Source organism: Macrobrachium nipponense, chromosome 29, assembly GCF_015104395.2.
Source record: "Macrobrachium nipponense isolate FS-2020 chromosome 29, ASM1510439v2, whole genome shotgun sequence".
Lineage (NCBI taxonomy): Eukaryota > Metazoa > Arthropoda > Malacostraca > Decapoda > Palaemonidae > Macrobrachium > Macrobrachium nipponense.
Window position 1 is genome coordinate 38,438,385 of NC_061092.1, and position 20,000 is coordinate 38,458,384.

General features: G+C 34.5%; 1 protein-coding gene across 1 annotated transcript in view; it reads left to right on the plus strand.

The window, feature by feature from the left end:
- The window catches only part of LOC135206317 (cadherin-87A-like), a 41,999-nt gene extending 22,975 nt beyond the window's left edge, over positions 1–19,024 (plus strand). Inside the window, exons 13-23 of the mRNA XM_064237739.1 lie at positions 1–39; positions 1,849–1,993; positions 2,767–2,970; positions 8,797–9,125; positions 9,590–9,757; positions 10,204–10,287; positions 11,725–11,823; positions 12,442–12,793; positions 15,493–15,621; positions 15,941–16,051; positions 17,938–19,024. The exon at positions 1–39 is cut by the window's left edge and continues 115 nt beyond it. Coding sequence (XP_064093809.1) covers positions 1–39; positions 1,849–1,993; positions 2,767–2,970; positions 8,797–9,125; positions 9,590–9,757; positions 10,204–10,287; positions 11,725–11,823; positions 12,442–12,793; positions 15,493–15,621; positions 15,941–16,051; positions 17,938–18,177 — 1,900 coding nt within the window. The 3' untranslated portion in view covers positions 18,178–19,024. The remainder of the gene's footprint in view (positions 40–1,848; positions 1,994–2,766; positions 2,971–8,796; positions 9,126–9,589; positions 9,758–10,203; positions 10,288–11,724; positions 11,824–12,441; positions 12,794–15,492; positions 15,622–15,940; positions 16,052–17,937) is intronic.
- The last annotated feature ends 976 nt before the right edge of the window (positions 19,025–20,000 follow it).

The window sequence follows — 20,000 nt, forward strand, 5'->3', positions numbered from 1 at the left end:
AGGTCCTTGTGAGGACAAGACGGTCCAGAGCCTTTCCAGGTAACAATAGTAAATATAGATATCTTGAATTAACACGTTTGAAAAATAATAAAGTTTTACCAGTTCCCACGACGATCATTGTTTTAAAATTATAATGGAAATATTAGGATAATGAAAGTAACATCGACTTATATATATATATATATATATATATATATATATATATATATATATATATATATATATATACATATATATTTGTGTGTATGTATGTATGAATAATATAGTGTTAGTTCCATTCTCCTCATTGTAATTTTTAAACAATTAAGATCGTCTAGGGTAGGAACTTATGGTTTATATGAATATATATATATATATGAATATATATTGTATATATATTATATTTTAATAACCATAATGCCCTCTGAACTTCTCGAAATCCTGCATGTGGCTTTAAGGCTTTGTAGTGCCAGGTCTATCAAAACAGTGTGAAGAATTCGAAATATTAAGAGGGCATTGTGGTTATTAAAATTATATATATGTATCTAGTACCCATAAGGGCGTAGTGCCGTCAGTGCACCTCAAGCGTTGCACTGTGGGCATTGCTTAAGGTTCTTTGCAGCGTTTCTTCGGCCCCTAGCTGCAACCCCTCTCATTCCTTTTACTGGACCTCCTTTCATTTTCTCTTTCTTCCATCGTACTTTCCACCTTCTCCTAACAAATGATTCATAGAGGAAGTGTGACGTTTTCCTCCAGCTACGCCTTCCTTTCGGACCTTTTTACTCAGTTTCCATTTCAGCGCTGAAAGACCCCGTAGGTCTCAGCGCTTGGCATTTGACCTAAATTCTATAATATTACAAAAGGTTTCAAAGTTTCACTCAAGGTCACTCCTTGCATGCCATTAAAATCCTCAAGGATTGTCACAAAATCGAGAAAATCAGACCTAGCTGCTACCACATTCAAGGGGAAGAAGGTACTGAGCTACTGGTTTTCCCAGTGACTACCATGAGCTCGCCATGTGACGGCCTATGCGCAACTCACTTTATCATCTTACATCTTGCTTGAACCCAAATTGTGGCAGAGTTTGATCATAATCGCTTCAGCGACAATTTGCGTAAGTCACCTAGTCATTCTTTATTGGGGTTCCCTGAGGTTAAGGTTATTTCCCTTTAAAGAGAGAGAGAGAGAGAGAAAGAGAGAGACATGCGAATGCTTGATCACTTAAACAGTAATCATGAATCTCATGGAATCAACTGATTGCTCACCTTGAAACCTACTTTGATTCCACGATGGTTGTGATTCTCAGTTTTTTTATAACAGAGTCATTTATCCTTAGACGGTATTGCCTTAAGGAATACCATGGGCATACGCAGCAGTATGGAATATATATATATATATATATATATATATATATATATATATATATATATATATATATATATATATGCATATATATATATATAATATATATATATATATATATATATATATATATATATATATATATATATATAAGTATGTATATATATATATACACTATGGTTTCATCATGGAATACGTATATGAATACATGTCACTGTGTACCTAATAAAGTCTAATGTAACCTATTCCCATGATGGAACTCACGTGCGAAGTCGTAACATCCATGTTTTTGGACATATTCACGCTTTGTATTTTTTTTCTGTTTAGTCATTCATGATGCAGGTGTTGTAAGTTTTGCAAATTTGTACGTTTATATTCTTTTATTTATCTTCTATTTTTTCTGTTCAGTCTTTCATGATGCAGGCGTTGTAAGTTTTGCAAATATGTACATTTATTATTTTTTATATTTAAGAAGATAAAAATTACAGTGCCCTCCCTTTTGTGTAGGAATGAGGCCATGGTCTTAATTTCCATAATCAACTTGAACGACGAGGACCCTTTTTTCCAAATTCCAAGCTCAGGGGCCGAAACGGTCTTCTATCCAAAAGACGTAGCCCTGCAGAAGATCGTCGGACCAGTTACCACTCTACAGGTCAGTTGAGTGACGTAAGTGCGCCCAGTTAATGACTAGATTATCAGAGGTCGGTATCGGAACTACGTAAAAGCGAGCTGGTAAATTGGCATTGAAGATGCCCATTTGAAAGATTCATTTTTTGGCCAGTTTGCGTTAGTTAAGATAGAAGAAATAAGACGAATTAATTTATTTATTGAAGCGTTTCCATTTGAATTCATAAGTCCATTAACAAACAGAAAGAAAATATGTTCAGTTATAAAAGACGAGTGCCCATTTACGAATATATTTTATGTTTCTTTGGTCGAACCAAAGGTTAATCTTTGCTCCTGTCACCAACTTTTTTTTTTTCAGTGTGAAGTTCCATAACTTTTATAGTATTGGTGACTTACTTCTTAAACGTTCATTATTTCAAAGTCCGTGTTCTAAGGGCTGCCCTGAGACGATAGAAAAATTCTTTTCCACTTGCTCAGAATTTATTCCAATAACTGATTTTAAGAAGTATAAATAAAAGCTTTATTTAATATTAATAAAAAAAAAGGCTTCATAATCATATTCGAACACCACCCAGATTGGGGTACCGGTTCTCAAAATATTTGCTGTGTTACCCATAGACAAATTAAAGTTTTGTTATTTATTTTTCCTTTTTTTTTACTCAAATATTTCAAGAAAATTGAGCATGGCTTCCCAGTATCCGAAGAGAGAGAGAGAGAGAGAGAGAGAGAGAGAGAGAGAGAGAGAGAGAACTTTGAAATAGACTTTAAATTACTTCTCTTCATCAAACACCTTCGTAGGCTGATGACGGTGACCTCAAGGATAGCAGCTTGGGTGAAAAGATCAGTTATTCAATAACCAACGAGGTTGCAGGATTCTCCATCGAGAAGGACACAGGTGCCATCTATGTCAAGAGCGAATTTTCGTGTGAAGGAGAGGGATGTCAGATTAAGGTCAAAGCATTAGATGCTGTTAATCATGCAACAGAAGAAGTAACTATCGTCGTAAGTACTTAAACTGTCATTTCATCTTTCAAGTAACATCCAACTTTGTTTTGATTGTTTTTAATATAATATACTGATTACATATTATATATATATATATATATATATATATATATATATATATATATATATATATATATATATATGCATTGTTGCATTATCACCTATTTATAATTATTGTGATTTTAAATTTTGTTTACAGAACAAATGCTCTCTAAAAATGATTTAGTTACTCATAACATGACTCCATTTATTTCATTTTCTGTTAACTTTAGAGAAGACGTTAGAATTTTTAGTGACTAACTAAAGCTAAATAGTTTGCTCCACTCTGTCGTTTTTAGCTTCCAGAATAAAACCGTGTGACACAGATGCATGTACTGTGAATACTTCAAGATATTTCATATTTATTCTTTGATTAAATTTAAATTTAACTCCTAACCTGCTCTCAGTATCTTTAATCCAAACGATGCACCAGTTTATTTCAGTGGACGAGGATATCCTTTGTTAAATGTTCAATTCTAATTAAGCTAAAACAAGATGATATTAAGTGCATTAAATTGTGTCTTCTGTAAAATTATCATTATTTTTATTATTATTATTATTATTATTATTATTATTATTATTATCATTATTATTATTATTATTATTATTATTTTTTTTTTTTTTTTTTTTTTTTTTTTTTTTTTTTTTTTTGCTCTATCACAGTCCTCCAATTCGACTGGGTGGTATTTATAGTGTGGGGTTCCGGGTTGCATCCTGCCTCCTTAGGAGTCCATCACTCTTCTTACTATGTGTGCCGTTTCTAGGATCACACTCTCTGCATGAGTCCTGGAGCTACTTCAGCCTCTAGTTTTTCTAGATTCCTTTTCAGGGATTTTGGGATCGTGCCTAGTGCTCCTATGATTATGGGTACGATTTCCACTGGCATATCCATATCCTTCTTATTTCTATTTTCAGATCTTGATACTTATCCAATTTTTCCCTCTCTTTCTCTTCAACTCTGGTGTCCCATGGTATTGCGACATCAATGAGTGATACTTTCTTCTTGACCTTGTCAATCAACGTCACGTCTGGTCTGTTTGTACGTATCACCCTATCCGTTCTGATACCATAGTCCCAGAGGATCTTTGCCTGATCGTTTTCTATCACTCCTTCAGGTTGGTGCTCGTACCACTTATTACTGCAAGGTAGCTGATGTTTCTTGCACAGGCTCCAGTGGAGGGCTTTTGCTACTGAATCATGCCTCTTTTTGTACTGGTTCTGTGCAAGTGCCGGGCATTCACTTGCTATGTGGTTTATGGTTTCACTTTTCGTATTGCACTTCCTACATAATTATGGGAGAGATGTTATTTCCGTCTATCGTACTTTGAACATATCTGGTTCTTAGGGCCTGATCTTGTGCCGCTGTTATCATTCCTTCAGTTTCCTTCTTTAGCTCTCCCCTCTGTAGCCATTGCCAATTGTCATCGCTGGCTAGTTCTTTAGTCTGTCTCATGTATTGTCCATGCATTGGTTTGTTGTGCCAGTCCTCTGTTCTTTCTGTCTTTCTCCTGTCTCTGTATATTTCTGGGTCTTCGCTGCTTTTATTAGTCCTTCTTCCCATGCACGCTTTAGAGCACTCGTCTTCACTGGTTTTCAGATATTGCCCCAGTGCTCTGTTTTCGATGTTGACGCAGTCCTCTATACTTAGTAGTCCTCTCCCTCCTTCCTTTCGTGTTATGTATAGTCTGTCCGTATTTGCTCTTGGGTGTAGTGCTTTGTGTATTGTCATATGTTTCCTGGTTTTCTGATCTATGCTGCGGAGTTCTGCCTTCGTCCATTCCACTATTCCTGCGCTGTATCTGATTACTGGCACTGCCATGTGTTTATGCTTTTATCATATTTCCGGCGTTGAGTTTTGACTTGAGTATCGCCTTGAGTCTCTGCATATATTCTTTCCTGATCGTGTCCTTCATCTCTTGGTGTTTTATATCTCCTCCTTCCATTATTCCCAGGTATTTGTATCCTGTCTCATCTATGTGTTTGATGTTGTTCCCATCTGGTAGCTTTATCCCTTCAGTTCTCGTTACTTTGCCTTTTTGTATGTTGACTAAGGCGCATTTTTTCTATTCCAAACTCCATCCTGATGTCCTCAGATACAATCCTTACAGTCTGGATTAGGGTATCTATTTCCTTGATGCTCTTACCATACAGCTTGATGTCGTCCATGAACATCAGATGGTTGATTCTGTTGCCTCTTTTCTTGAGTTGGTACCCGACATCCATCTTCTGTTAGTACTTTTGTCATGGGAATCATGGCTACTACGAAGAGTAGTGGGGACAGTGAGTCGCCCTGGAAGATCCCTCTCCTGATATTAACTCTGCTAGTCTTATTCCAGAGCTTGTAAGGATTGTATTCCAGTTGCGCATTGTATTTTTGAGGAAGCTGATGGTATTTTCCTCTGCCCCATATATTTTCAGGCATTCTATTAGCCATGTGTGTGGTATCATGTCGAAGGCTTTCTTATAGTCTATCCATGCCATGCTTAGGTTGGTTTCTTCTCTACTGTTCTTCATTACCATTTTGTCTATCAGGAGCTGGTCTTTTGTGCCCCTACACTTCCTTCTGCAGCCTTTCTGTTGGTGGGGGATGGTGTTATTATTATTATTATTATTATTATTATTATTATTATTATTATTATTTATTCAATATCTTAGTATAGAACCATGCCTATAATTTGAACCGGCATTGTTGTATAGAGAATGTAGTGAATACAGTGTACACTGCATTAAGATATAAAAGCAATGTAATTATATTAGCAAGTCTTTTAATGCCGAGCATTTTCGAATCTTGATTTTCTGAGTAACAGGGACCTTAAAATAAAATTGTATGAATCAAACCCTTCTTACTACTTTACTCAAGTCGTGCAGCCGTAATACTTGATTCTAGTTGTATTATGAAATTTGCTTACATGCGACATATGCTCACTTGCCTTAGTAGAAATAACTGAAACTGGATATTCTTTTGTTTGCTGGTGATGGAATTTCGTCGTGAAAGTTAAAATAATAATAATAATAATAATAATAATAATAATAATAATAATAATAATAATAATAATAATAATAATAATAATAATAAAACTACATACCAAACCTGGAAGCTTACGTATGCTGCTTTTCGCGGTATAATTTTTATGTTTTACTCGTGTACAGGATACACGAGATTGGAACTCTCTTTTTGCAATCATATCGTTAAGTAATTAACATATACTTAGTGCCACGAAAAGAATATGGAAACATGAAGAAAGGACTTTCTTTTACCTTTTGCGTTAAGTAGATACAATGCCAGAATGTTTTTTTGGATATGATATTCATTTTCCATATGCACGAGAAAATTAATCAGACGAAAAAATTTATCAAACAGTCATTGAACGCTTTTGCTTAAAGATGTTCATCATTTAATATAGCAACAATGGTTTTTAACAATGACGAATCAGATTTCTTTCTATTCTGATGATATGCATCATTTTGCATATTGGTAACTGAGTCTTTCATCATTTAAGAGATAAATATAATTATAAATAAAGATATCCTTATACGGTTGCGTACACTTGGTAAAATTGTCAATTTTTTCATATATGTATATAAACAAGAAGATCTCTTCAAAGGCAGCACTTGAAAATAAATATAGAAAACGGTACAAGCCACTATCATAGAAAGTGGGACAAAATTTATGGAAAACTCCTATAGAAATGTCTTGTTGTGCACAAAATCAAAAGACTTGCAAGAAAGTCATCTATGTAAGTGCAAAAAGTTTGATTTCTTAATGTTTGTAGAAGGGATATAATGCTAGAGTTTTCAGACATGTATTAGATTTGTGCCTTGGTATTCGTATTATTTTTATCGCCTTATATTTAGTGTTATTACTACAGGTGAATAAGGCCCCCAAGACGAGACTTTTGAAGGAACTGTTCATTTTTCATATTTTTGAGCTTTATTGTCCTTCGCTCATTATTATTATCATTATTGTTATTATTATTATTATTATTATTATTATTATTATTATATTATTATTATTATTATTGTTAGATCTATATTACTATTCCGCGGCGGCTTAGACTATGGCAGTTGCGGTTTTTCTATGCAGTTTTACCTCCTGCACAAGAATTTTAAGTTATATTTATTCGGACGACTGTAATTAACCCCCAGGGGCCGGTATTAAACACGGCAAAATGCATTGGATGCCCCATTCCCTAGTGGATGTCGTATCCGCGGTTACGTTCCTTTCCGTCCGTGCGGAACTATTCTTTAGAATTACCTTATTATTATTATTTATTATTATTATTTTTTTTTTTGCTCTATCACAGTCCTCCAATCGACTGGGTGGTATTTATAGTGTGGGGTTCCGGGTTGCATCCTGCCTCCTTAGGAGTCCATCACTTTTCTTACTATGTGCGCCGTTTCTAGGATCACACTCTTCTGCATGAGTCCTGGAGCTACTTCAGCCTCTAGTTTTTCTAGATTCCTTTTCAGGGATCTTATTATTATTATTATTATTATTATTATTATTATTATTATTATTATTATTATTATTATTATTATTATTATTATTATTATTATTATTATTATTATTATTATTATTAATAAAGCAGAGATGAAAGATAGTTTTACAGAAAAAAATGGCATAAATTTATTCAGGTATGATGGCAAACTAAACACATTTACTGTCTTCAATGTTGGTCATTGTTCTGATTATAATTGTAAGCTGTAACATTACTGAACAATTATGTATATTATAGTAAAATATCTCACAGAATATGTTATTTTTGTTACGTTTATTATTCTTGGCGGATTTACGATTTTACGAGCCGTTTCCCTCTTCCCTCTCCCCTCTCCCTTCACCCCCACCCTCCCCCCCCTCTTAGCCTTGAGAAGGGGGATGGGGTACTATCTGAATGTCCATTTTATATGCTATTTATCTAAATTAGGCTAGAAATATTTATTCTATGTATGTATATTTATAGATATATATATATATATATATATATATATATAATAGATATAAAGTGTGTGTGTGTGTGTGTGTGTGTGTGTGTGTGTGTGTGTGTGTGTGTGTGTATGTTTTCGACTAGAGCAAGAAATCGGCCAAATTGGGAAATTCGGGAATGGCCGAGGTGGAGTGGCCAAGGTCCGATTAATTGAATTTGACAGCGTAGCTACAATGTGTTTCACCGTGCTTGGTACTAGCCCATTGGGGATCAAATGTCCCTATAAGTGTATTTGCTCCCCGAGGGGCTAGTACTAAATACGGTGAAACAGTGTAGATGAATCACTGGTTCGCCGTGTTTAACACTAGCCCCTCGTGGATCAAATGTCCCTAAGTGCATTGGTGATTTCACGAATTCCCTGGAAATTTCAGGGATTTCGTGAAATACCTGTTTTCACAGTCTTTCTATAACACACGCGCTCGCTCGCACACACACACACATTTATATATATATATATATATATATATATATATATATATATATATATATACATACATACATACACTGCTGATTTCAAGTAATCGAGCCTTGGCCACACCGCTCGGCCAATTCCCGAATCGGCCAGCCACTTCCTGTTTTGGCAGATTTCGGGTTCTGGCTGGAAACACACACACATGTATATATACGTGTATGTATATATATATATATATATATATATATATATATATATATGTATATATATATATGTACTATATATATATATATATATATATATATATATATATATATATATATATATATATATATATACATGTGTATATATATAATCCCTAATGACTCCTGAATATCGCAACTGCAGGTCAAGTCCCTGGACATGGGTTCAATCTTCACTTTGGCACTGAACGACACTGAGGTGGGGCAGGTTGACGGGAAGCTACGAACATTGTCCGATGAGGTCGGCCTCCAGATCTCGAAAGTTTACGTCAACTCAGAGGTTGAAGTATCAACAGAGGTTCAACAGAGATACCCCGGATTTTCTCCACACCGTAGTCGTCACCAATTTGGTCAGCCGACCGAGTACCTCAGTTCTGGGTCCTCCTCCAACGCAGAGGAGCATTGGCAGATCGAGGTCAATGTTTACGCGATGGACGAAGCAGGAAATTTGGTCACGCTGGAGGAATTCAATAAGTAAGATATGATCGAACATTTGCTTTGACTTAAGTTGGAAATAATGGAAGAATTTTTTTTTTATCAGTTTTTAGCTTTTAACTGAATAAGGAAGCATGAATGTTTGACCAGAGCTCTTTCTCCATGATTGTGAACAATTTTAATCCTGCAATTTTGGGAAGAGTAAACCAGGCCCATATTGTGGTCCAATAGAATTTAGCTTAAAAAAAAAATCTGTAGTGTTGACTAGGATTGGACATCATAATTGATGGCGTCCTTTTCTAACCGAGTTTAGAATGGTAGACTTATATATCCTCTCAGCGTTTTTTAATGTAAGTGAAAAACTTTTAAAATAGAACCAAAGCATAATTGGATAGTTAAACGAAGGCAGGTGAATTACCTTCGTTAAACGTTAACGAGAGAGTAAATAATGCTTTCAAGCTAGTGAAATTATGCATTATGATGCCTTTCCTCCCCAACAAAAGGAAGTTGTCAGAATCGGACCATAACGAAGCAGTCCCTTTCGTCGATGAAGAAATCTTCAACCCTCCTGCGGCTGGTGATGACACGGGGTTGATTGCTGCTGTTAGTGTCCTCGCAGTCCTTTTGGGAATAATTCTTCTCGCCGGTGGTGGCTTCCTTGTGTATCGAAAGTGAGTAACTCTCTCTCTCTCTCTCTCTCTCTCTCTCTCTCTCTCTCTCTCCAGAAGTAATTAAACCTTTGGTTTTTATATATAGAGAAGTAGAATGCACCGGTATATTCATCAGACTGTAGATTAAATATACTACTTATAAACATGTATATATGTATATAAATTTGTGTATATATATACATACAAACATATATATTATATATATATATATATTATAGATTATTATAATATTATTAAAATTTATCTTATATATATATAGTATTAATTAGAATATATATATATATTATAATTTATATAGAAGTGTATGCCACACTTTTTATATGGTATATGTATTTCTTGTTCCCTGTCGAAGAGATGTTAGTTTTGTAATCATTCATCTTGGTGTTATTGTTATTCTTCTTGTGATTCTTCTTCTAACTTATTGATATAATTTTTTCTACTTCCAGGCACCGAGCAAGAACAACAAACAAGCCTAAAGATATTAGTACCGTTGGAGGAGCTTACCCAAACCATAGTTATTCAGATGATGAGTAAGTCTTCTCTCTCTCTCCTCTCTCTCTGTATGTATGTATGTATATATATATATATATATATATATATATATATATATATATATATATATATATATGTGTGTGTGTGTGTGTGTGTATATACATATATACTATATATATATATATATATATATATATATATATAATATATATATAATATATATATATATATATGTATATATTATATAGATGTATGTATATACCTATACGTATATATAAATTCATAATAGGTTTTTCGTATGTTTTTCAAGAATAATTAATTTCGCTCTGATTTATCTTGCCTAATGTATACTTATAATACATTTTTGCCTTATATTTTTTTCTTGCATCGTCAGTTAATTTTGGCCTTTAGTTAGGCTAATTTTCACTCTTAGTCAATTTTTACTTATATGCTCATTTTCACTTCTAGCCAGTTTTCACTTGTATGGCTAATTGAGCACCATTTGGAAGTGTTCAACAAAGTGTAATTTCACCCAGGTTTACTCACTTTTGACTTAAAATCATTTTTCTCCTTCACTCCTTTTCCACATTTAAAGTCACTTTGCACCCTAAAGTCACCTTTCACATGTACTAATTTTTCACCTAAAGTCACTTTTCACCTTTATTAATTTTTCACCTAAATTCAATTCTCACCTTCACTAATTTGTCACCTAATATAAGTTTTCCATTTTGCAAATTTTTCACCTGAAGTTGGTTTCACCTTTTCTCATTTTTTATCAAAGTCAACCTTTACCTTTACTCATTTTGCAACTAAACTCAGTTTTTACCTTTACTCATTTTCCACCTGAAGTGAGTTTTCACCCAAAGTTACTCTTCACCTGTACTCATTATTTTTTTACCTGAAGTCAGTTATCCCCTTAAGTCATTTTTCATTTAAAGTCGTTTGACCCTCTACTCATTTCTCACCCAAAAGTCTGTTTTCACCTTCATTTTCGCCTAAAGTCAGATCTCACCTTTGCTGATTTTTCACCTAATGTCAGTTGTCACCTTTACTCAATTTTCGCCTGAAGTTAGTCTTAACATTGACTCATTTTTCGCGCGAAGTCAGTTTTTACCCAAAGTCATTTTTCACCTGTACTCATTGTTGCCGTACTTGAAGTCAGTTATCACCTTAACATATATTTCACCTAAAGTCAGCTTGCACTTTTACTCATTCTGTAGCTAAAGTCAGTTGTCACCTTTACTCATTCTCCACCTCAAGTCAGTATTCACATAAGTCACTTATTAGTGGTGGATGTTACCACCTACCGTGATCTTTATGTGCAGCACTGTTAGCAGTAGCAAATGCTCTTCGCCGAGTCCCTTGGTTACCTAGATGCACTTTCTCGGATTATTAAAGAGTTGAAGAGTTTATGGTGCCTTCAGTATTCATACTTTTAAAGCGAAAGCGAAATCCATTTTTTTTTCTTTTTGCAGAAGTGAAACCAAGTCGGCCACGAGCAAGAGATCAGACGTAATGGTACTTAACGGATCTCTTGGTAGAACAGACGACGTTGACACGTTTGGAGAACTAAAGTATGTCTCTCTCTCTCTCTCTCTCTCTCTCTCTCTCTTATAAAAATAATCATGTTAACAGGGGAGAATATAAAATAAATTAGAGAAAAAGTAGTTCAGCAATAATAATAATAATAATCCTATACTTATTCCAATATCCTTTTTTTTCAATTATGGTAACTGATTATAATTAGGAGGATAAAGTCCTGAAATTTAAATTTGTTTTATAAATATGCTTAAAAGAAAATGCAAAGTTTCGCCTCTAAGCATGCAGGTTTTAGACCAGGTGAAAAATTTTGACCAATTAAATTTTTGGAGAGATGTCATCTAGATTATATTAGATATGAAGCAGCTTTTTCCGTAGTTGAGTTGTTTTTTTTTGCTATTTTTCATTTGCATTTTCTGGTGATTTTATGTTAACAGTTGATGTGCATATTATAAACAGGCTCTCTCGATTCGAAAGTTGGCCCTATAATTGACAAGTCCTCCATGCAAATCTCTAAAGAGGAGCTTTGTCTATTCATGATTAATACTATTGTTTATGTTGTGATTGTATTAATAAATACACCCATTTGTGCACTCATATAAAAGTATCTACTGACATTTCTTCGGTAAGTTTCATTCATTCTCCTTTCATAGCAATGAGGGTAAGATTGGTTTGCGAAGGACTGACCCTGGAACGCCTGAGTTCTATGGCATCTCTTCTCGGGAACCTCCTCCATCTTACAACAAGGAAGAACGTCCCACGAGTAAACCTCTCGTTGGGTCTTTAAGCAAAGATACTGGGTCATCGCTCTACCCTTCGTTGACCTCGGACGGTCCCGTAGAACCACAAACAACGACAACATACCTGACAAAGAATCCCAAGAAAGCTCCTCCGCCTCTGAATTCGGCTCCAGCGAAATCCATTCTCAGAGGGAAAAGTGGTTCTGATACTAGGCAAGATATTCCACTCTACAACACCTCATTCCAACAAAAAGATACATCAAAGGTAGGAACACTACTATGCATTTCAGGGCCGTGTCCAATTGATTTTCGTTGATAAAATCCTACCAAAACATCGGATATGGGTCACATTTTGGAAATAGGTATTTGAAGCCACGGCCTAATTGGCAAAAATATGCACTGATGTCTAATGTTGATAATTAAGGCACTTATCGGAGTAAATCACAGAAATTTCAAGGGAAACTTAGCTAAATTTAGTAAGCACCCAGAGGGAGGCTACTTGTGACGTAAAGTATGACATCAGGCTTAATAGCAGTGTTCCCAGTAGTGTGACAATGATCGTGGGAACAAATATTTGACCCTCTTGTTGAGAATTGTTGAGAATTACGATAATATTACGGTTTTCATTAGTGATACCATGGGTAAAGAATAAGAATTTTTATTATTATATAAATATGACAACATTATAGCAAAGGAATTTGGTAAATATACATATTGCAATATTACTATTTGCATTGTACAATTTTACGTTGACTATAGGAATACATAGCAATTATAACCCAATTCTATTTACATTTTCTTGTTAGTTATGCAAAACTTTTGGAACTGGTGATACACAATCATATTGGAATGAAAATACGATAGTTTAGGTGTTTGGTAAGATGTTTTGGCCCGATATACCTGGTAACCTTGCATAATAGTAAACATCGCCGAGTTGCCGACGTCAGGGCAAAGCCAGATTATATGTCACTGTTGTTTCATCTATGTCCTCTTGGCGGCTAGAGTGCTTTCGTTTTGCGTGATTTTGCAGTATATATCTTCAAATTCATAAAAAAATAAACATAGATAAAACCTGGAATACATAGGCTCATGATAACCACTCAACAACCCTACAACAACATTAGTGTCAGTTTCAAGCACAGAATAATAAATGGAGAGTTGTGTGATTTACTAAATACTTAGGATTTATTATGTGACTGATCATGCATTAAGGAAGTTAAGATTAGAATATTTGCGTTATGTTACATTAGCAGGACTAAGCAGGTAGACGTAAACCGAAACTTTTGAGACAATATGAATCAACAGAAACTCCAGATTAACAATGGTTTTCACAGAGAGTGTGTAAGACTTGGTGCATATTTCAAGTTAAAGGAAACGTGAATTGCGTCAAGGAACTGTATTACAGAATTAATATTCTTATTTTATGCCCACTCCTTTATTGTACTTTACTTAAAACACATAATTCATCGGAAAGATGAGAGAGAGTAGGGTAGGTGTTTGTGTGTGTGAAACCAAACAAGAATCCCATATACTACTACTATTACTACTACTACCAACATCTGAGTCTTCATTCCTAAAGTATAATTGAGTGGGAGGGCCTTCAGTAATGACGTTTCACTAGCCTCCCTCTGGGTGCTTACTAAATTTAGCTAAGTTTCCCTTGAAATTTCTGTGATTTACTCCGATAAGTGCCTTAATTATCAACATTAGACATCAGTGCATATTTTTGCCAATTAGGCCGTGGCTTCAAATAGTTATTTCCAAAATATGATCCATATCCGATGCTTTGGAAAGATTTTATCAACGAAAATCAATTGGACACGGCCAAGAAATGCATAGTAGGTATATTTCTCAGTTAAGGTTTTCAATCTACGTGAACTTCGTTGATACCAGTCATTTTGGAGGACGAATTACACGGTAGGGAAGAGTAGCCTTCACCAGTTAGTCTTCACCTTAATTGACCGAAGGTTCTCCACTAAAAGTAAATAAGAAGGGTGAAAAGGTAAGGATTGTAAAGGTATGGTTGACTCTAAAAAGGCTTCTAGGTATGGTTTATATGCCATCGTATTCCTCTTAGGCAAAAAAATCATTGAGAAGAAAGTTCAGCTCAAAAAGTGTTTTTTCTGAAATCAAGTCTTCAAAGGTAAGAACGCTACACGTTTGCTTTCCTTTGACACTCCCAAGGTTATCTTATCTCACTCTACAGAACTTCTGATACAAAGTATACAGCAGGTGTTTAGTATTTAAGTGTACTTCGATTATTTAGCTACTCCAATAAAAAAAAAAAAAAACTTATATAAAGAGAAAACACGGTGGGTTTTTTATTTTTATTTTTTATAAACTGCTTGGGGCGATAGACTACATCTGTTCATATGGAGAAAAGAAGAGCGCATAGAATTTTCCAAATTTTTCCGTGATTACAATGGTATTGTTTGTGAGGGTAATACCTTTCTAGTTACTAGTGCTTCAAGATTCAAAACTTTCCTGCTGATTCCCTGATTATTAGAGATGATTAAATTGAAATCTTATAGTAAGCTTGCGTATGCTTGGATGCCTGCCTGTATGATTTTAAGGGGTTGTGAAGGTTTTATATATCATACATATCTCAATATAACCACATATTTACACTTATAAACTGCTCTTGCGAATATATTCAACATATGAACAAGGTGGCATGAGGGCATACATGATTTAATTAAGTCGCTTATCATAGGTTCATAAGTATGATTATTACTTGTGCTCAAAATTATCATCATCCTGTAAGGGTAAATAGTTTTTTATAACTGATTTCTGTTATGATTTGCACATTAAACAAGATGATGGAAATAATTTTATTTCCCTGTTCCTTCTTTGGCATTTAGGAAGGGCTTGACTACTGTCAGGCTGTTTTTCAATGCCTTTATCTCATCTCGCATCTTGCTTGCAGTCATCTGATTATCTCCCATGTCATTCTTCGATTCTTAGCCTCCAGAACCAGCTGCAGATTACAAAGAAGATGAAAATGACGATGCTCCAGTGACCTCGGCGTTTGCCAGCCTCAAGGGCTCCCCGAAATTAAAGAAAAAGTCGGTGCCAGAAGGGGATCATCTGAAGGTAACTTTGTCGAGTACTCAAGTCCTCGAAACATCAGGCGTCTTCGCCAGTGTGTGGATTAACTGAATTCCTTATAATATGCATTTGTTCTTACTATGAAATCACTCGTATTTTAGGACTGAATTAAAAGCTTAGAGAGGTAACGGATGATTCAAAAGCTTGATTGTGGGTAGATAGTTTTGCTGTGATTCATTTGATTATTCTTTATACATCTGATTCAGGGCCCACTCCTAGATTCCTCAGCTTTGCCTTTTGGGAGTAGGGGTTGATTGCTAAAGTCTTTTATTGGTACACTGATTTGCTCTTTTCTTAATCATAGCCGGAGGATGATGATTCTGACGAGGATGGCGATAGCCATTCGGGAAAAGTTTCCTTCAAACGAGAAGTGAGGGAAATTGGGGGTCCGGAGGAGAAGAAGAGTAATCTCAAGGTACTGTATATTGTCAACCTTTTTTGTTTATTTGATTTTTCTTTTAGAGTACTACTTAAGTTATTACCCAGTACTGAAGTATTGGCAGGGAATTATGTTTATTTTTGTAAAACTCCGGGCAAATACTCCCTATGTACATACTGCAAGGGGATATCTGAAGGTAATAAATATTATGTCGCTCGGAATCGACAGGAATATTCCTTAATTATAGAGTATCGTTAATGATTTGTACTGAGAAGAAAATTTGGGTTCAGTTACAAGGATCTCTACAAAAGAATAATTCTCTGCTTAATGAATCTCTAAATAAAAATCACAGAAAAGGTTTATTTACAATTCATACCACGGTTGCAATTGTAAATTTTGTCATTGCATGAATTTTCACCAAGAGCTGCTCATTTTTCGAAAGCATTTTTCGCAGAAACAACCTAAAATGATAAAGGAAAACTTACTTAAAACTATTGTTTACGAAAATAATTTTAGAAATGTTCATATAACTTATTATACGTACTGAATAGCAGCCCTGTGAAGTCCTTACCTTACACTGACATATCGTGTTTGAAGGATTATATGTATCCCGTATAGTCAAGAGAATCAGGTGATATCAGGTTTCATTTATATTCTATTCTGAATTTGAATATCTTTTTAAATGTGGCAAATGGGTCATCTGTAACATTTCGTTTTGCTGAGATATATATAATAATATATCATATATTATATATATACATACTATTATATAATATAATAATAATATTTATATATATACTAATAATTATAATATAATTATATGAGAGTGTGTGGATGCACATTTTCCGCCCTTACCCATTAGGTCCTTGTAAAGCTTAACACCATAAAGTTACTGCCTTCCGGTTTCTCAGTAAGTTTTCGGGGGTAAAGTTACTGGTTCCATTCTCTTTTTCTAGCCCTACAAACGCTGCTGATACCGATGATATATATATATATATATATATATATTTATATATATATAATATATATATATATATATATATACATATCCGCACTTACAAAGTATATATATCCTGTACGTTTTTCTGTATTATCCATTTTTAAAATACGTTTTTACAGACTGCATTGCGTTAATGTCATTTGCGCCTTTTGCAATGAAATCTGTAATTTTTTTCTTCTATACAAAAAGCTCATTTGTTGAAAAATGCGTTCTCTTCGGTTATTTCATTTCTTGTGGATTTTTTACTCCTTTCTCTGTGTGGTGTTATTATTTTTTTTTTCATTGAATTCATGACTTGCATTAATAAATAAACGAACTTTCCAATGCCATCTAGTCGCTATCTAGTTCATCCTTTGCTTGGAAATTGTTTACCGTGATTTTTGTATTTAGTGGCAAATTTGTGAGGAATCTTATTCGTAGAGCATGAATGCTTTCTTGGTTTCCTTTTTGCTTCGATTGTAATGTTATTGAACTCATGATGTTATATGGTAATTATAGATTTATGTGGTACTTTGAAAACAATCCAGTTGATTGTAATATTACTGAACATCACGATGTTATACGGTGTTTATGGGTTCATGTGGTACTTTGGACACATTCTTTTGTTATTCGGAACTGTATTCTGATTAATTTTTCCTTTAAACCAGCTCGTAGCTCCGCTTAATTTTTTTCTAAAGTCACTCAATAGCTGTAGTTTATTTCCCTATAAACATGTGTAACCGTGGTTTATTTTTCCTGCACTGCTCTCTTAAGTGTGATTAATTTTCCACCAAACAGTCTCATAACTGGTCTAAATACTTTTTGCTGAAACCAACTCGTAACTCTGGTTCGTTTTCTTTGGAAGAAACTCGTTAAACAGACGAGTGGTTAATTTCCCAGCGAATCACAGGTCGTAACTGCGGTTAATTTTCCCCCGATACAGCAAGACAACGAGCGCGAGGATGAGGAGGAAAAATCCGTCGCTTTCAAAGTGCTGGTGGACATGAAGGTGGTCGAGACAGAAAACGCAGGTCCTTCGCAGAAGGCTGCGGCCGTGGCTGCGGCCAAATCTGACGCTCTTGAGATCCTGGAGGCGAACAGGAAGAAGATGAAGGAGTCGGCAGGAGCCGGTGAAGAAAAAGAAGAAGACGGCGATGATGATATGTTGCAGAGTTCTTTGTAAAGGAAGATTTTTTTAACGTTTTTATTTTAATGTGAGGATTCGGATGTTATTATAATTAAGTATTCTTAAATGTTTCTATATAACCTATGAAAATAATTCGCTTATGCCTTTTTTACACTTTGCTGACTGTTGTTATAATTAAGTAGCCTAGTCTTAAAGATTTCTACATACTTATGAAAATAATTCGCATTTACATTTTTTACACTTATTGAATGATGTTATAATTAGGTATTCTTAAAGGTTTCTATATGCCTTTGAAAACAATTCGCATAAGTTTATAAACCCACATTAACCCATAGATTAGGCATATATGTAATCTATTGGTCACATTCACCTGTCGTAGGGAACAGAGGAAATAGGAGGTCATTAAGGCTAATGAATAGGTTAAACATTCGTCATTAATCAGATTTTATTTATCGATTCAAACGTTGCATACATTATGCGCGCTTGAATATAAACCCGAATATCGTTTGTTTTTAATATCAGTTTTCAAACTTAGCGGCCTGCATGCTACTGCAACATTGTAACAGACTTATTTTACATATAAATACATAATTTACTTATAAATACATTAATTGTGTACATTATAGATAGCAAGAAATAAGGCGAATGGAAATTTTTTAACATTTAACCTGTCAAAAAGTAAATGAGAACAATAAGATTTTGGCTACGTTTCAGCTTACCGCAAGTCATGGTTGAATATTAAAAAACGAATAATATATGATTGAAGCCTTTTGGTTATATTGTAGATGTAAGTAAATAGACAATTTATTTTATCGTACGTTAATCATTTTCTTGTGTTGCCATGCCGCTGGCAGGCATTATTACATTAAAATTAAAAAGATAAGGAGTATTTTATTATCCTGAAGTAAGTCGCACTATCGTTATCATATAAGCGTTGAGTCTCTCTCTCTCTCTCTCTCTCTCTCTCTCTCTCTCTCTCTCTCTCTCTCTCTCTCTCCCTTATTTTAGTTATTTAAGAAATCTTATTGGCAGATTTTTTTTATTGATATTAAGTAATTTAATACACAGCCACATACATATACACATATATATGTATGTATCTTTATTCCTCTGTCTATCTATCTGTCTATCTATCTATCTATCTATCTATATATATATATATATATATATATAGAGAGAGAGAGAGAGAGAGAGAGAGAGAGAGAGAGAGAGAGCGAGATATACGCGCACACACACAGATTTGATTTAATAATGTTATAATGAGTATCGAAACGGAAATATATTCCGAAATGAACTCTTTCATTAATTTTGCTTTTTCCCTTGATATCTCATTGTAATCGAATCAGGGTACCAAGACTAGTTTTATTTTATTTGTTTTAAGTAGAAGAACTTTCCCCTCACCTGCAAAATTTATCACCTGAGAAAGTGGGAAAGGAGCATTTGAAAGCGAATGAATGGTTTCTTTTATTACAAGGAAAGTTGCAAATCTCAGATGAAAAAAGTAACTTCTGTTTTTTAAACTGAATACCCCTGCTTTGTAAGAGCAAGTTGATTGTGGTACATTTTCCAAAATCGATTTGCAGCTCACATCAGGTCTAAGAATATCAATAAAAAGCAAGTGATTGTGTTCATTATCCTTGAAGTATACCGTAACCTGAAGAGTGTCATTGTAATTAATAGGCATACATTCTTTTGCAATGAGTCAACAAGATTCATACCATGACCAGTAAGCTTACCCACGACAGACCGCATGCGCGTAGGAATAACAAAGTCGAATGAAGCAGATACAAGTTAAATGCCGCTTAAAAACTTCGTACGCAGACTTTTAATGTTGACACTCTTCAATATTTAAACGTCCT